This window comes from Pituophis catenifer, unplaced genomic scaffold, assembly GCF_029215685.1.
Source record: "Pituophis catenifer annectens isolate HBS135680 unplaced genomic scaffold, rPitCat1.0.hap2 SCAF_12, whole genome shotgun sequence".
Taxonomy (NCBI): domain Eukaryota; kingdom Metazoa; phylum Chordata; class Lepidosauria; order Squamata; family Colubridae; genus Pituophis; species Pituophis catenifer.
Window position 1 is genome coordinate 14465762 of NW_027256892.1, and position 17889 is coordinate 14483650.

General features: G+C 43.8%; 1 protein-coding gene across 5 annotated transcripts in view; it reads left to right on the forward strand.

Moving 5' to 3' along the window:
- The window catches only part of ST3GAL4 (ST3 beta-galactoside alpha-2,3-sialyltransferase 4), an 80527-nt gene that overhangs the window by 51622 nt on the left and 11016 nt on the right, over nt 1-17889 (forward strand). For all 5 annotated transcript variants that reach the window (XM_070952612.1, XM_070952609.1, XM_070952610.1 and 2 more), the window contains 5 exons: nt 6472-6541; nt 8377-8457; nt 9107-9204; nt 12835-12895; nt 16605-16700. In XM_070952612.1, the coding sequence (XP_070808713.1) occupies nt 6472-6541; nt 8377-8457; nt 9107-9204; nt 12835-12895; nt 16605-16700 (406 nt within the window). The remainder of the gene's footprint in view (nt 1-6471; nt 6542-8376; nt 8458-9106; nt 9205-12834; nt 12896-16604; nt 16701-17889) is intronic.

Below are 17889 nucleotides of genomic sequence, written 5' to 3' on the forward strand. Positions count from 1 at the left end.
AAACCTTTTCAGCACCAAGTGCCCAAATCGGAAAACGCTTTTGCGTGTGCACGTATGCATTCATGCACCAGTGGTGGGTTCCTCCTGGTTCGGCCCGGTTCGGCCAAGCCAGTAGCGGTGACGATATGACGTCACTGAACCGGTTCTGCCCCCCGCCCCCCGCATTATTCTTCTCTTTTATTTGGCCCCACCCCCAATCTATTGCTGCCTCCTGAGGCCCAGCTGATCGGCTAGAAGGGAAAAAAAACTGTTTAAACTCTTGCCACGGGGTTCAAAGGGCCGTCCTACAGCTGATCAGTGTTAAAAGGCAGTGTGCTGGTAAAGCGGTGCCTCCAAAAACAAATGAGTAGACCGGTACATCTCTGCAAGCAGTTAAAAACCTGGTAGACCAGTACCTTTGCTAAACTTGGGGTGGAGTTCCATCAGTACGCTGATGACACCCAGCTGTACATCTCCACCCCAGGCCACCCCAACGATGCCCTTGAAGTGATGTCCCAGTGCCTGGAGGCCGTGCGGGCCTGGATGGGGAGAAACAGGCTCCGACTCAACCCCTCCAAGACCGAGTGGCTGTGGCTTCCAGCGTCCCGATATAGCCAGCTGACGCCATCGCTGGCTATTGGGGGCGAATCACTCGCCCCCACGGAGAGGGCTCGCAACTTGGGCGTCCTCCTGGACGCACGGCTGTCTTTAGAAGATCATTTGACGGCCGTGGCCAGGGGGGCTTTTTATCAGGTTCGCCTGATACGCCAGCTGCGCCCCTTTCTAGATCGGGACTCTCTACGCACAGTCACTCAGGCACTAGTCATTTCCCGCCTGGACTACTGCAACGCTCTCTACATGGGGCTCCCCCTGGGGTGCACCCGGAGGCTCCAGCTGGTCCAGAACGCGGCCGCGCGGGGGATTATGGGGGCGACGAGGCGCTCCCATGTGACACCTCTCCTGTGCGAGCTGCACTGGCTCCCAGTGGTCTTCCGGGTGCGCTTCAAGGTGTTGGTGACCACCTTTAAAGCGCTCCATGGCTTAGGGCCGGGGTATTTACGAGACCACCTTCTGCCACCAATAGCCTCCCACCGGCCAGTACGCTCGCACAGAGTGGGCCTCCTCAGGGTGCCGTCCGCCAGACAATGTCGGCTGGCGACCCCCAGGGGGAGAGCCTTCTCTGTGACGGCGCCCACCCTCTGGAACAACCTTCCCCCAGAGTTACGTATAATAACAGACCTCCGGATTTTTCGTCGGGCCCTGAAAACCTATTTATTTCAACAAGCTGGGCTGGCCTGAGTTAAATTTTAAATTGATTTTAAATTGGGTTATCTTAATTTCGGCCAAAATATTTAATTATTTTAATACTGTTCTTAAATTTTGTATGCTTTGTTTTTATCTTGGCTGTGCACCGCCCTGAGTCCTATTTGGAGAAGGGCGGTATAGAAATTTAATAAATAAATAAATAAATAAATAAATCCTAAAGAATTGTCACATGACCATCAAGCCACGCCCACAAAATAAGCCACACCCACAGAACCGTTAGTAAAAGAAATTGAACCCACCCCTGGCATACACACACCAGAGCCCCAGAAACTCAAAGGCCAGCTTGGCGCCTGTGCGCATGCATGCTGGCCAGCTGGTTTTCAGGTTTCCGGGGCTCCGGCACACACGAAGATCAGCTGGCCGGCAAGCACGCGTGCACTGGAAACCAGAAGAGTAGCTGGCAGCGGCGTGTGTGCACACAGAAAGGGCTCTGCGTGCCACCCCTGGCACATGTGCCATCGGTTCGCCATCCCAGATCTATAGAGATTCTCAGTCATCCAGGTCATGCTTATTCCAAAAATGCTTTTTCAGGAGGCAACTGGACTTTCTGTTTTTTTTTCCTTTGAAGACGTTTCACTTCTCATCCAAGAAGCTTCTTCAGCTCTGCTTAAATTTTAAAGATTTACAACTTGTGTGGAAAATTCCCCACAAGAGCAGGGTGGTAGCTTCAGTGCTCTGAAATTTGGAGTGTTGGGTTGCACCTAAAGGTTGCACAATGAAAAGCAGCTTTTCTTCTCCGTCCCTTGAAAAGTGTTTCCAGAAAATCGAGGGTGATGCCAGGGTCATTTATTGTTTGAACGGGGTCACATGGAACTGCAAAATGAGGCAGAGAGAAGTTTCATGAAGTGGAACCAACTACAGAGCTCCAGGTGGTTTCACCTCTTGTCAGTTTATTTCTGTTTGCCTACCTGTGTCACGATGAATGATTTGAGTTTAATTTTGGGGAGGGAGACAAAAGGGAATACTTAGTTACAGGGAGTCCGCAATGACTTCTCAAAATGACAAAAGGCTTCAAAAATGCTCTTTATGACTGCTGTTCCCACCTCACTGCAGTCGGTGTTTTTTGGGGGGGAGTGCTTGGGAACTGGCTCATATTTATGGCTCGTTGCAACATCCTATGGTTAACATGAGTGTAATTTGCAAGAGAGTCACAGTTGTACAACCATTGTAAAGGGAGTCACTGTGATTACATGATTGTGATTTACAACACTTGCTGCCATTGTCCAGGGGAAAATGGCCAAAAACGCCGATTGGGTGTGCTGGATTCGTTTAACGACCATGTGACTCACATCACCGTTGTAGCATCCCCATGGTCATGTCACAAAAATTCATATGCTTGGGCAACTGACTCATTTTTTTTTTTTTACCATTGCTGGGTCCCATGGTCATGTGATTGCCTTTGGCAACTTTCTGAGAAGCAGAGCCTGTAGGTAACTAGATTCACTCAACAACTAGGTTACTAACTTATCAACTGCATAAGGGTAACTTAAAGGTGGGTAACTTGAAATGGCTGAGCAAATCCAAACATACTTTTCAAGTAGACAGCTATTTGAAGTTACAACTGCCAAAACGTCTTAGGGAGATATTTACGCGAGCGAGATTCGAACAGCTCGGCACAATGGTCAGATATGGGAGATTGCATTCTATACCCTACAATGAGCGTCTCTGCATTTGCTGAGCGACAGAGGTAGAAGACCTGGCTCCCATCCTAGTTGACTGTTGCTTGCATAAGGGGGTGAGAGAAGGTACCTTGGTCCATATACCAAACAAAGGACCCATTGGGATCCCCATATCAAAACAACTTACTTTATGTGCGGCCAGAACCTAAAAATAACATTTAACACAGCACAGGACTTAAACAAAATGGTTCAGCTGAGATCTGCATACGTGGGACTGATTGGGGTAGATTGTAAGGGTGACACCGAAATATAATTTTAAGTCATTTTATTCTATTTTACAAATTTATGTATTAAATTATATTGTATCTTATCCTATAACTATTGTATATTACCCTACTCTTATTTTAAATGGTTTGTATAGGATTTTATTGGTGATATGTGTTTGAACCTTGTGCTTTGATATGGCCTATAGGCTAATCAATCTATCTATCTATCTATCTATCTATCTATCTATCTATCATCTATCTATCATCTATCTATCTATCTATCTATCTATCTATCTATCTATCTCTCTCTATCGATCATCTATCTATCTATCTATCTATCTATCTATCATCTCTATCTATCTATCTCTATCTATCTATCATCTATCTATCATCTATCTATCATTATCTATCATCTGTCTATCATCTGTCTATTTATCTATCTATCATCTATCTATCATCTATATCTATCTATCATCTATCTATCAACTGTCTATCTATCTATCATCTATCTATGTATCATCTATCATCTATCAACTATCTATCATCTATCTATCTATCTATTATCTCTCTCTCTCTCTCTCTCTCTCTCTCTCTCTCTCTCTGTGTGTCTATCTCAGTGATTCACTTAACAGCTGTGTCGAGAAAGGTTGTAAAATAGGGCAAAAATGCATTTAACAAATGTCTCACTTAACAACAAAAATTTTGGACTCAGTTGTGGTTGTATTGAGGTAATACAGGTAATTGAGGATTACCTGTATTACAGTTCAGTGTGAGAGAGGCTGGTAACTAACAAGGTCTTGGCACAGCAAACTAAGCTGACTTTATACATTTTTCTCTTTCTCTTTTACTTTCTGCGTGGTGCATTTGTGAACCCAGTCTATTAGGTTAGTTAAGGGTTCAATGATCCACTATTCAAACCCAGAAAAAGGATTAACCAAGTTAAGTCTGTTCTGCAAACTCTGCCAGGATGAAGTACTTAAAGGCGTTAATTTGCTAGGTCCTGCATAATCTTCTTTTAAATAGGTTGCTTAAACGGCCTTTCTGGAGCTCCTGAGCCAGTTCAGTTCTGACCATCTGTTCAGTTTTCTTTTCCTGCCCTGTGATTTATAGAATTAATAGTAGATACGCAGCGAGTGGGTGTCGTCTAAATAAAATTAGGTTCTCTGTTTTCGACATTGTTGAGAGATGAGAGTGGAGCTATGTGTTTTTTAATTTCATCTTTAAAAAATGTAGCTCAAAACTGGGAGAGCAAGAAGCGTAGAGGCTATAAATCAAGCCAGGCTTTTCTTTGGCTTACAGATGTACTTATTTTATTGGTTCAAAAATATCAATGGAAAAGTACTTGAGTTTTTGTCGAGGTGTTAGATTTATTTTCCATTCCCCCCAGGGGTGGGTTCTAAAATTTATACTACCGGTTCTGTGGGCGTGGCTTATTTTGTGGGCGTGGCTTGATGGTCATGTGACAATTCTTTAGGATTTAGCAGAGGTACTGGTCTATCAGGCTTTTAACTGCTTGCAGAGCTATACCGGTCTACCCATTTGTTCTTGGAGCGTCCTGGTCTACCCATTTGTTTTTCAAGCATCCCGGTCTACCCATTTGTTTTTGGAGGCACCGGTCTACCACCACATGGCCTTTTACCGCTGACCGGCCCTTTGAAGCACCGTGACAAGAGTTTAAACAGTTTTTTTCCTTCTAGCCATCAGCTGGGACTTGGGAGGCAGCAAATAGATTGGGAGCGGGGCCAAATAAAAGATAAGAATAACGTGGGCGGAGCAGGAGGGCCCAGCTCCTGAACAAAGAGAACCGGTTCGGTGATGTCATATCGTCACCACTACCGGCTCAGCGGAACCGGGCCGAACCAGGAGGAACCCATTACAGATTCCCCCCAACCCCCCCGAATATCAAGCGATACCCCAAACTTTGCTTCCCCTTCTTACTGAAGGAAAGAAAGGCCTAGCTCAAAGCAGAAATAACTTCAGTTCGGGCACCCTCATTTCTTTTTTAGTCCTTTTGTGCACACCACAGAAAGGATGCGATACGGCTAGCCCTCGACTTACAACCACAACTGAGCCCAAAATTTCTGCTGCTAAGTGACATAGTTGTTAAGTGAGCTTTGCCCCATTTTATCACCTTTCTTGCCACGGTCATTAAAATGAATCACTCTGTTGTTAAGCGAGTAACATAACTGTTAAGTGAATTTGGCTTCCCCATTGACTTTGCTTGTCAGTTGGTCACAAAAGGAGACCACGTGACCCCGGGACACTGCAACTGTCATAAATATGAATCAGTTGCCAAGCATCTGGATTTTGATGACGTAGCCGTGGGTACTGCAAATGTAGTAAGTATGAAAAAGTCATTTTTTCAAGGCTTTTTTCAAACGGTCACTAAGCGAACTGTTGTAAGTCAAAGACTACCTGTACGCTGTTTTCTTTACCTGCATTGTTTCTCCTGCTATCTACATTGCGTTTGGCCTTGATTACAACAAGCCAAGTTGGAAGTAAGATTTCTTTTGCTGGTTTGAGCTACCCAATTTTAAACGTAACTGCATTAAAAGGTGCAGAGAGAGTAGCAAGTACATATGAATGTACTTTAATGAAAAGAAGGACTAGGGGAGACATGATAGCTGTGTTCCAATATCTCAGGGGCTGCCACAAAGAAGAAGGAGTCAAGCTATTCTCCAAAGCCCCTGAGGGCAGGAAAAGAAGCAATGGGTGAAAACTGATCAAGGAGAGAAGCAATTTAGAACTAAGGAGAAATTTCCTGACAGCGAGAACAATTAACCAGTGGAACAACTTGCCTCCAGAAGTTGTGAATGCTCCAACACTGGAAGTTTTTAAGAAGATGTTGGATAACTATTTGTCTGAAGTGGTATAGGGTTTCCTGCCTGGGCAGGGGGTTGGACTAGAAGACCTCCATGGTCCCTTCCAACTCTGTTATTCTGTTCTGTTCTGTTCTGTTTTAATGCTAGAAACTTAGAGTTAGCAGAACCTTACAAATTCCATGATGGATTTCTTTCCCTATACCTATTTTTTTGGGGTGGGGGTGGGGGTGTGGTTTGTTTGTTTTTATTTTAATGGAAAGCATTAGTGTTCCGAATATTGAAAAAAACTGCCTACTCCATTCATTCATTCATTCATTCATTCATTCATTCATTCATTCATTCAAATTTATTAAACTAACTCTCCTTTCTTCCACATTTGGGAGTATTTTACGGTTGAAAGATTCCACTTTTGTTGAAGGACCCGGGCTTAACCCTTGGCCTACTCTTTTCTTTGCTCAGGATGGAAGATACTTGGAGTATTGGCTGTATTTTTGCTGATGGTGTGGTATACAATATCCCGAGAAGAAAGGTATATACCGCTGTGAGTGTATTTCTTAAAAAAAAAAAACTGGATTATAGGAACTTCATTATTCTTTGCTCTGTCTCCTTTCTAGGATAGGCTAATTAGATGGACAACACTAACTAGAAGTCACTTTTCAGAGTTTTTGAGCCCATTTGAGACATACATACAGAGAGAGAGAGAGGGAGGGAGGGAGGGAGGGAGGAAGGGAGAGAGAGAATGAGAGAAATGAGAGGGAGGGAAAGAGAGAGATGTATAACAAGATTTCTGTTCTGAATTCCTCTTGTTTATTGGTCCATTTTTAATACAGCATGAAAGTGGGGACTATATCTGTATATACAATACTTATTGGCTCAAGGCAAAATATATAGCATTCCCTCTACTATGCCCCAATAATGACACTATGAGGTAGATTGGGCTGGGAGAAGGTGGCTGGCCCAGCATGGAGATTCATACCCAGGAAGCTTCCAAGGCTGATGGTGTTCAGACTTGCAAAATAAATATCAGCCTTGGAAGAAGTCTAAATCAGGGAACTACAACACTAATACTACATTTATTGTGAGGTTACAATAACAGAAACTTGCAAGTCTTAATGTGCTTTGCCCCTCCCTGCCTTTGTTCCAGACAACCACAAAGGGTTAACTCTGAGATCCTTATTCACATACCTGCTGTAGAATCATATTTTATTTATCGGACACAGCCCATTATGGATTTTGTTCTGTAACTCTGTGATAAAAGTTATTCTAGCTTGCATGACTTTGCTTTCCTAGGCTGATCTATCTTGGAGGACTGGCGCCATGTAATTGCTTCTTATTAACTGAAGCAGGAAAATAGTCATAAGTGAATGCCCTATTTTTTTAAAAAATCAATTTTACCAAAACCTTGTTTGGAACTACCTATATCCGTGATGGCGAACCTATGGCACCCGCGCCCAAAGTGGCGCGCGGAGCCATGTTGCCTGGTACACATGGCATCGCCTGTTCCTCTTCCGGGTTCCTGGTGTGCAGGCGCGTGCGATGATCAGCTGGCCTTTTTGCATGTGGCAGTGCTGGAAACTGGAAGAGCTGGTCTTCCATTTTCCTGTGTGAACATGTGCGCCGGCCAGCTGATCATCACGTGCACATGCGCGCCAGAAACTCAGAAGAGTTGCTAGCTGAAACCGGAAGTTCAGTAGCTGAAACCGGAAGTTCATTTTCGAGTGTGCACATGCGCCCTGGGCAGTTCCTCTTCTGGGTTGCGGCCCAGACACGCACACACACGCTCCATTTTCAGCACTTGGTGCCGAAAAGGTTCGCCATCACTGGCCTATATCGTTAGGCACTATCTTGATACTTCTTAGGTCCTCAGTTAGGATTTGGATTATTTAGTTTTCCCCAATTTTAAGATTATGAAACTAGAGTGTAGATTAATATTATTAGTACTATTAGTACTGCTAATAATAATAAGACTTGAATTATTAAATTTCCCCCAGCCTTAATCTGGGAATCTAACTGCAGATCATTAACAACAGGGGTGTCAAACTCGATTTCATTGAGGGCCGCATCAAGGTTGTGTTTGACCTCAAGGGGGGGGTGTCTTCGTGGGCATGGTCAGATTGACGTCACTGGTGTCAGGGGCCAGTGTCTGTTTTCACTGGCAGAGGGTTGCAGGAGGCTGTCCCATCTGAAAACAGAGATTGGCAGCTCGTTTTTGCTGGCAGAAGCACCATGGGCCAATCCTTCGCTGTTTCCAGGGTGGTCCTGTGGGCCGGATGTGACCCGCGGGCCTTGAGTTTGGCACTCCTGATTAAGAACAACAACAACAACAATAATATTACTTTCCTCCTCCTTGCCATTTGTCTTCAGTTTTGATTTCCACTTCCAAGATGAAAAGATGACTTGTCCTTTCAAAGAAGTAGAAAAGAAAGCTGCACAATTGATACCAAAGTGAGTAACGGGACTGATTCAGGGGTGAATCCAGCAGGTTCTGATAGGTTCTGGAGAATCAGTAGCAGAAATTTTGAGTAGTTCGGAGAACCTCAAGGTTCTCCAAACTCAAGGCTCAAGGTTGACTCAGCCTTCCATCCTTTCTAAGGTAGATAAATTGAGGACCCAGTTTGTGGGGGCAATGAGCTGACTTTGTATAAATATACAAAAGTATGAAGGCTATTGCTTAACGCATTGTAAGTCGCCCTGAGTCTCCGGAGAAGGGCGGCATATAAATCAAATAATAATAATAATAATTAAAAAAAATGGCAAATACCACCTCTGGCTGGTCCCAGAGTGGGGTGGGAATGGAGATTTTGCAATATTCTTCTTTTAGGAGTGGGGAGGGAATGGGGATTTTGCAATATCCTTCCCCTGTCATGCCCACAGAACCAGCAGTAAAAAAAATTTGAATTCCACCACTGGGCTGATTGTTTGGTAGAAGAATGAGATGACTGCAGGTCTTTTCTATTTAATTTTCTTTGACTTCAGAGGGGAGAGGAATGTGGTGGGGCAAGAAAGCATTGCTCAATAAGAAAGGAAAGATAAAGTAGAGAAGCTACCAATAGCCTCTTAACTCATATCATCATCTTTTCTTCCTTAACTTCAGTTATACACGGGAACCTCCACTGTTTTTACACCTGAAGGATTATTTCTGGGTGAAGACCCCCTCCCTTTATGAACTACCTTATGGCACGAAAGGAACAGGTAAGCAACCTACATATTTCCTTCTCTTCCTCCCTCCTTCTTATCATAAAGCTTCTATTTTCATTGAATCTTGAGTCTGGTTTCGACGGACAATTTTCATCCTCCTTTCTTAATGGCTTTGTTGGGATCATGGCCCAACCTATTAAATTTCATTTGCCCGACATGCCTGAAACCGATGCAGAATATGTGTTATTTTTTTAGCAATTTTATCCTCCTCTACATTTCTCCACGATCCACTCTATCATCTCCAGATGATCTCCAGGCAGATCCAGAATTATGCAGCTTCCCCCCACGGAGTTGCATTTGACGTCTTTCTTTTCAGATGGCACACTCAAGACATTCATCAAATCACTTAGTGGCATCTCCACTGCCTACTCTAGCTAAGTTCGTTTGGTATTAGCAGTTACTGCAATCAGATTAGACTTGCTATGCGTTGAAAAAGAAGGGTAAAAGTGGAGGAAGAAAAAGATAGTTACGGTCCTTTGTGCTGTGTCTCTCATTGGGTGACCTTGGCCAGTCACTCTCTCTCAACCCTAGGAAGGAGGAAATGGCAAATCACTTTCAACAGTTTACCAAGAACACTGTAGGGCAGGCGTACCAAACTCAAGGCCCATGGGACGGATCCGGCCTATGGGGTGCTTAGATCTGGCCCATGGGGTCACCCTGGAAACAGCAAAGGACTGGTCCGTGGTGCCTCTGCCAGCAAAAACGGGCTCCCAAGCTCTGTTTTCGCTGGCAGAGGTTTGCAGGAGGCCATTGCAGCCAAAAACGGAGCTCGGGAGCCCGTTTTTGCTGGCAGAATGCTCGGGCTGTCATAGGCACCCTGATATGAGTGACATCAAGCTGCCCCCCCCCCCCCCAAAATCAGGTTAAAAACAACCCTGATGCAGCCCTCAGTGAAATCAAGTAATTATACAACTTGGTGATTTGCCACTGTATGATTGTGTTAACGATTCCATTTTTATCTACAGTGCAATCACGTTCATCCATTTAAAAGAAATCTCCATATTAATTATTTCAACTGTCTGACCCTTTTAACGTCATTGGTTTTTGCTCCAACAGACAAAAGGCTCTCTTGATAGTAATGCACGAGATAAAACTTTTGCTGCACATGAATGGATCCATTATAAAGTTGCTCTTGGTTAGGATGTCAACCATGATAACAAAACAAAGGAAATTATTTTATCTCTAGCTTCCCCAGTCTGAGATATAAGCTACATCACTGAGTTGGTTACTCAAAAGTGACAGATATTCATTAAATTAATTATTTGTCCAGGAAGAGGAACTCGAAAACCTAAACATAGTTCAAGGATTTGTATACAAAAGAGGAACAGTATATATTTCCTAATCTTTGTTTCTCTTTGTGTAAGACAGTACTGCCATTGTATACAAAAGCCACTTAATGGAAAGTCTATTGCAGTGTTTCTTAAGCTTGGTAGCTTGAAGATGGGTGGACTTCAACTCCCAGAATCCCCCAGCCAGCGCTGCTGGCTGGGGGATTCTGGGAGTTGAAGTCCACCCATCTTCAAGCTACCAAGGTTGAGAAACACTGGTCTATTGTGTTACAAAATGTGTTGGATTCTACTTATTAATCAGTGGAGTCTTACCTTTATTGCTTTATGGATTATCTGGTGTTTCTCTTAAATTTCCAGTGCAATTGTTAATGACAGGCAAATAGCATTTTTCTCACAATAATACTGCACATAATGTGTTTTGAAAAGCTGAACTTTTAAAAATGTTTTATTAAATTATTTAGTAGCACAGATCTCTTTTTAAATGAATTAAATACCAGACCTTTGGAAAGAAAAAAAAATGTTAAGAAAAGACATGTAATTTATTCTTATTACCTTGATGGCATTTTCATTTTCCAGAAGTTAAAGAAAAGGAACAATATAGAAGCAGCTATCCTGGGCTGCTTGATTACCAGGAAAAACCTAATTGTAAAATGCAAACCTTTGACCAGAAGTGATAAGGATACCTTGAGATTTATGCCACTCAGAGAAAGGGGAAACTAAGCATGTTCAGACATTCAACTTGTATTTTAGCAAAGTCGACTACAACGTGTTTAAGGAGATATTCATTACTGTTTTCTCAGTAGAAATATTTAAGAAGTTCCAGTTTGACGGGCATTTTGGTGAAGGGAAACATTGAATAACAGAATAACAAAGTTGTAAGGGACCTTAGACGTCTTCTAGTCCAACCCCCTGTTCAAGCAGGAAATGCTATATTGGAGACCCTATATAAACCTACATTGAAAGAACCATGAATACATAATTAAACAAGTAAAGAAAATGAGAAGCATCTAAAAATAATAATACATAGCTGCATTACAAAATCTATTTTTGGTGAACTCAGTTTGAGAAGGAAAATGTATAGGAAATATGTTTTAAATAAGCTGTGTGAAGATTGATTACAAAAGAAGAAGATATTGTTGCAATGAAAGCACCAAGGCTATGAATTTACCAGCGTTCAAATAAATTTCTTGAAAAGAATTGGGGAAAATTGGCAAGAGTTGCAAAACCAGGACAGAGAAAAGTGTTTTCCGTCTTCCAAAAAGAGAAAAAAAGAAAATCTAAAATCTAAATAACCAGCCACCTTGATGTTGTGTGTATCTGGACTCGATTGTTGAGCCGTTAGAGTATGAACATTTAGTGGGAGAAATAACTTTATTCACAAAGAGGCAGATTAGGTTTCTGGACAATAAATCTTATCAGATTAATTAATTTAAGTACTTTCACGATAAAAATAGATCCAGAGGCAGCATCCTGACAGGGATAAGGAATTAGATCAATGAACTCTGTCTATGAACTTTCTGGCTCTTTTAGGCTGTCTCTTTGTGAATTCAGTTATTTTGTTTCTAGGCCAACTCATCACGGCCAATTCACCACAGCTAACTTGCCACGGCCAACTCGCCACAGGACCAAAGTTACATAACATCAAAAAAATGGTGAAATAAAATCATTAAAGAAAGGATTCAAAAGGAGGGACAAAATGAAATGTGAATGACAAAAATTAAAATAAAACTTTAATTACAAATTGTCCTCGACTTACAACCAAATTGAGCCCAACATTTCTGTTGCAACGTGAGACCTTCGTTGAGTGAGTTTTGTCCCATTTTGCGACCTATCTTGCCACCGTGGTTAAGTGAACCACTGTTCACTTAACAGTCAGTCAGTAATTTAAAGGCTGTTAAGTGAGTCTGGCTTCCCCATTGATTTTGCTTGTGAGAAAGTCACAAAAGGTTTTCACGCACCCTGCCACACCCCGGGGACACTGCAACCGTCATAAATATGAGTGAGTTGCCAAGTGTCTGAATTTGGATCACGTGACCATGGGGATGCTGCAAAAGCTGTAAGACTGAAAAACGGTCATAACTCACTTTTTCTGGTACCGTTGTAACTTTGAACGGTCACTAAATGAACTGTTGAAGGTCGAGGACTACCTGTATTTTAAATAATTAAATAAAGTGGTTGAATTTTTCCACGGCGAATTGTCCCGTGACGAGTTGGCCATGGTGAATTGGCAGCAGTGATTTGGCCTGTGGCAAGTTGCCCCGTTCTTTTCTGTTATTGCTAATGTGAACATTAACTTAAATGGCTTTCTTGATTGCCTTTCTTGTTTGGTCTGCAGAGGATGTTCTCCTTCGTCTCCTAGCAATCACAAGTTACTCTCTCCCCGAAAACTTTCAAAGGTAATACCAGTTCACCAGGGGTGGGTTCTACTTACCTTTACTACTGGTTCGCAGTCAGGCCACGCGCACGCACCCTCTTCTGCGCAAGCGCAGAAGCGTTTTGATAACGTCGGGGTCGGTAAAACCGGTCCTGCCGGTTTTACTATCGGTTCTATAGAACCAGTGGGAACCGGGGGCAACCCTCCACTGCAGTTCATCCATTTTTCTCTTTCTTAGGTTTTAAGCACTTTGGAAATTTCCAATTTCATTTTGAAAATTCAGAATTTAGAATAATACAATGAGCTGGGAGGACGTTGGAGGTCTTCTAGTCCAGCCCCCTGTTCAAGCAGTAGACCCTATACCCGGGATGGCGAACCTATGGCACGCGTGCCACCAGAGGTGGCATGCAGAGCCTTCTCTTTGTGCACGCACACCGTCGCCAGCTGCTCTGGTTTCCAGTGCGCGCATGTTCACCAGCCAGCTGATCTTTGCATGTGCCGCAGCCCCGGAAACCTGAAGATCAGCTGGCTGGTGAGCATGTGTGTGCAGGCCACCTGGTCTTCAGGTTTCCAGAGCTGTGGCGTACGTGAAGACCAGCTGGCTCGCATGCGCACAGACACCAAGCTGGTATTCGAGTTTCCGGGGCTCCAGTGCATGCACGCATGAATGCACGTAAGCACGTTCCGGTTTGGGCACTCGGTGCTGGAAAGGTTCGCCATCACTGCCTTGTACCATTTCAGACAAGTGACTGTCTAGTCTCTTCTTAGAACCTCCAGTGATGGAGCAATGTGCCCGCAATTTCTGTAAGGCAACTTCTGTTCCACTGGTAAATCGTCCTCACTGTTAGGAAGTTTCTCCTTAATTCCAGGTTGCTTCTCTCTTTGATCAGTTTCCAACCATTGTTTCTTGTCCTACCCTCTGGTGCTTTGGAGAATAATTTGAGCCCCTCTTCTTTGTGGGAGCCCCTCAAATACTGGAATACTGCTATCATGTCCCCCCCTGATTCTTCCTTTCTCTAGACTAGCCAGACCCAAATACATGAACTATTCTAATAGCCTTAATGGATCGGTAAATTTGATTTTCATAGAAGACCTCCGAGAGGGCTTCTCAATTACAGCTTGGTAGAAGAAGGTAGTCCTCAACTTACAACCACAACTGGGAGCAGAGATTCTGTTAGTAAGCACCATGGTTGTTAAGTGAGCCACGCCGGATTTTACGACCCTTTTCCGCCACGGTGGTTCAGCGAACCACTGCAGTTGTTAAGTGCATCACATGGTCGTTAAGCAAATCTGGCTTCCCCCGTTGAGTTTGCTTGTCAGAAGCAAATCTGGAAGGTTGCAAATCATGATCATGTGATCCCGGGAATCATGTGATCCTGGGAATCATGCAATCACGTGATGCTGCAGCCGTTATAAATACGTTTCTGTTGCCAAGTGCCTGAATTTTTGATCATGTGAACGTGCAGATCACATGCGGGTTCTTAGGTGCGATGACCAGTTTTAAGTCACTTCTTTTGGTGCCGTGGAAACATCGGTCGCTAAACGAATGGTTGTAAGTTCGAGGACTACCTCTATCCATTCCCTTCTACTTCTTGCTTAATTTCCCCTCTCTGCTGTTTTTCTTCAGCCACTTCTGCTTTTTGCATGGCTGGGCTTCACCCACTTGTTAAAAGAGCTTCTCATGGCTCTGAGTTTGCCTGTAAGAAACCTGTAGCTCCATTCTCTTTCCTCCCGCTGCCCCTCCCCGTGGCACCTGTTTGCTCCTCACCTGGGATTTGCACAATGCTGTCAAACCTCTATGTGCCTTTAACCCATTTAGTATGGCTGTAGTACTATTATTTGCCCTTCTATTTATCCTATCCTATCTTATCTTATGTTATGTAGTTTTATCTTTATTGTGTTCCTTGTATTATTATATTATACCACATTCCACTCCATTATCCTTTGCTCCATGTTATTATTATGACTACTGTTATTCTGTTGCTTTGCATGTACGCTGTAGAGTTTCTGCACTGGGGACAAAACTTCTTGTGTGTTTAATCACACTTAGCCAAAGAAAGTACTAATTAATTCTCAATACTTCCCCATTTGCACATCTTCAGATTAGGACAATGGCTTGGGTCATCATTGCTAAGCAATATGGTCGTGCACAAAATAGGATAGGCTGCTTGAAAGTTAATTAGGTTCTGGGCTGACAGTGCCCTGCCCCATTTAAGACCTCTCCCTGGCCGTCCCAGCTGCCCAGCAACCAGCAGCAACAAAAAGCTGAGCAGAAAAACACTTGGTGTGGCGTCTATGGAGATTCACAATCATCCAGGTCACGATATTCCCAAAGGTGATTTTTTTCAAGAGGCAATTGGACTTTCTGGTTTTTCTTTGAAGAGGTTTCGCTTCTCATCCAAGAAGCTTCTTCAGCTCTGACTTGGATGGGCCTTCCATTCCCCACCATCCAGTCAGAGCTGAAGAAGCTTCTTGGATGGGAAGCGAAACCTTGGGAAGGGAAGAAAAACCAGAAAGTCCGGTTGCCTCTTGAAAAAAAAAAGCACCTTTGGGATACTTGGGTGTGGGGTGTGTTGAAGGTGTGTTGAAGATGTTCAAGGAGTAAGAGAGGAGATGCCTTCCGTTACTTTGTGGAAATAGAGCAGCCTAGGGCTAATAGACAGAAATACTGTTCTTTAACTGTAGGGCTCACACATTGTGGTAACCTAGTAAATAATAGCAGTTATGGGGATCGTGTGTGTGTGTGTGTGAGTGTAGGAACTGTGACTACCACCCATTGTGTTCTTGGGTGTGGGTTGCCTAAAGGCCAAGGCAGTAGTGAAATCCAATTTTTTTTCACTACTGGTCCTGTGGGCATGGCTTGGTGGGCATGGCTTGTGGGTGTGGCAGGGGAAGGATACTGCAAAATCTCCATTCCCACCCCACTCATGAGGAAAGGATACTGCAAAATCCCCATTCCCACCCCACTCCTGGGGGAAGGATACTGCAAAATCCCCATTCCCACCTCACTCCTGAGGAAAGGATACTGCAAAATCCCCATTCCCACCCCACTCCTGGGGAAAGAATACTGCAAAATCCCCATTCCCACCCCACTCCTGGGGGAAGGATACTGCAAAATCCCCATTCCCACCCCACTCCTGGGGGAAGGATACTGCAAAATCCCCATTCCCACCCCACTCCTGGGGAAAGGATACTGCAAAATCCCCATTCCCACCCCACTCCTGGGGAAAGAATACTGCAAAATCCCCATTCCCACCCCACTCCTAGGGGAAAGCTATTGCAAAATCTCCATTCCCACCCCACTCTGAGGCCAGCCAGAGGTAGTATTTGCCAGTTCTCCAAACTGCTCAAAATTTCCGCTACCGGTTCTCCAAACTGCTCAAAATTTCCGCTACCGGTTCTCCGAACTGCTCAAAATTTCCGCTACCGGTTCTCCAGAACCTGTCACAACCTGCTGGATTTCACCCCTGGGCCAAGAGGATATGTTTGGCCCTCTGGAGCTCTGGCTGCCTAAAAGAACCTGTGACATTGTTTTTTTATGATTGCGCTGCTTAGTGACAGCCATCCCAGTCCCAATTGCTGTCATAACCCGAGGACTATGTATCTAGAGCCATATTCTCTGAGAGGATTGCATCGCTGCGTGGAAGAGCCCTGGGCAGTGAAGGCTGTGAGTTGTAACAGCGTGATGTCTTTGTGCGGTGCCTTAAAAGTCCTCTTTGCCTGTCTTGCAGATTGAAGTGCCGGCGGTGTGCAGTAGTTGGGAACGGTTATCGGTTGAGAAACAGCTCCATCGGAGAAGTCATCAACAAATACGATATTGTGATCAGGTACTGAGAAGCAGAGGGACTGAAATCAGTCTGGGACATTTCCATGTATATCAGAGTGGTGCGGTGGTGACCTAGATGAGTTCGATCCTAGGTAGAGGCAGATATTTCTCTCTCTGAGCACAATGAGAATATATCTGCTGAATATAACTTCTCATTAGCAACAGGAAGGGCATCCGGCCAGTAAACACTCAGCTCCATTCAGTTGCCCAAACTCCACCCTGCAAGGGATTATGGGGTCATTAAAAGAAGATGATTTCCATGTATATCAGAGTGGGCTACAAGCCTGTAGTACAGTGGACTAAAGCACTGTTATTGATAGATTAACATCTGCTGCTTGCAATTACTGCAAGTTCAAATCTCACCAGGCTCAAGGTTGACTCAGCCTTCCATCCTTTCTAAGGTGGGTAAAATGAGGACCCAGATTGTGGGGGCAGTAAGCTGACTTTGTATAAATATACAAAAGTATGAAGGCCATTGCTTAACGCATTATAAGCCGCCCTGAGTCTCCGGAGAAGGGCAACATATAAATTAAAGCAAAAAAAAAAAAAAATAGTCATCAGGGGAAAAACTTAGGCCAGACCATATTAGGGCATATCTTTGGTTTCCACGTTGGTATACCTGATGCTGGGATGCTGTTTCTGCCAACATTCAGGTAGTCCTTGACTTACAGCATCCCCAGGGTCACTTGGTCCACATTCAGACCTTGGCAATTGGCATGTACAGATAGTTCTTGATTTACAACAGTTCATTTAGTGACTGTTCAAAGTTACAACGGCACTGAAAAAAGTGACTTTTGGCTGTTTTTCACACTTACAACCGTTGCAGCCATCCCTGTCATGTGATCAAAATTTGGCTGCTTGGCAATTGCTTCACATTTATGACCATTGCTGGGTCCCAAGGTCATGGGATCCCCTTTTGCGACCTTCTGACAAGGAATGTCAATGGGGAAGCCAGATTCACTTAACAACCGGGTTACTAACTTATCAACTGCAGTGACTCACTTAATAACTGTGTCAAGAAAGGTCGTAAAATGGGGCAAAACTCATTTAACAACTGTTTCGCTTAGCAGTGGAAACTTGGGGCTCAGTTGTGGTCATAAGTCGAGAGCTAACTGTATTTTTTTTTAAAAAAATATATTACTGAACCAGTTCTTGAAGAAAAAACTTGGTCTGTTCTCATGTTCCATGTG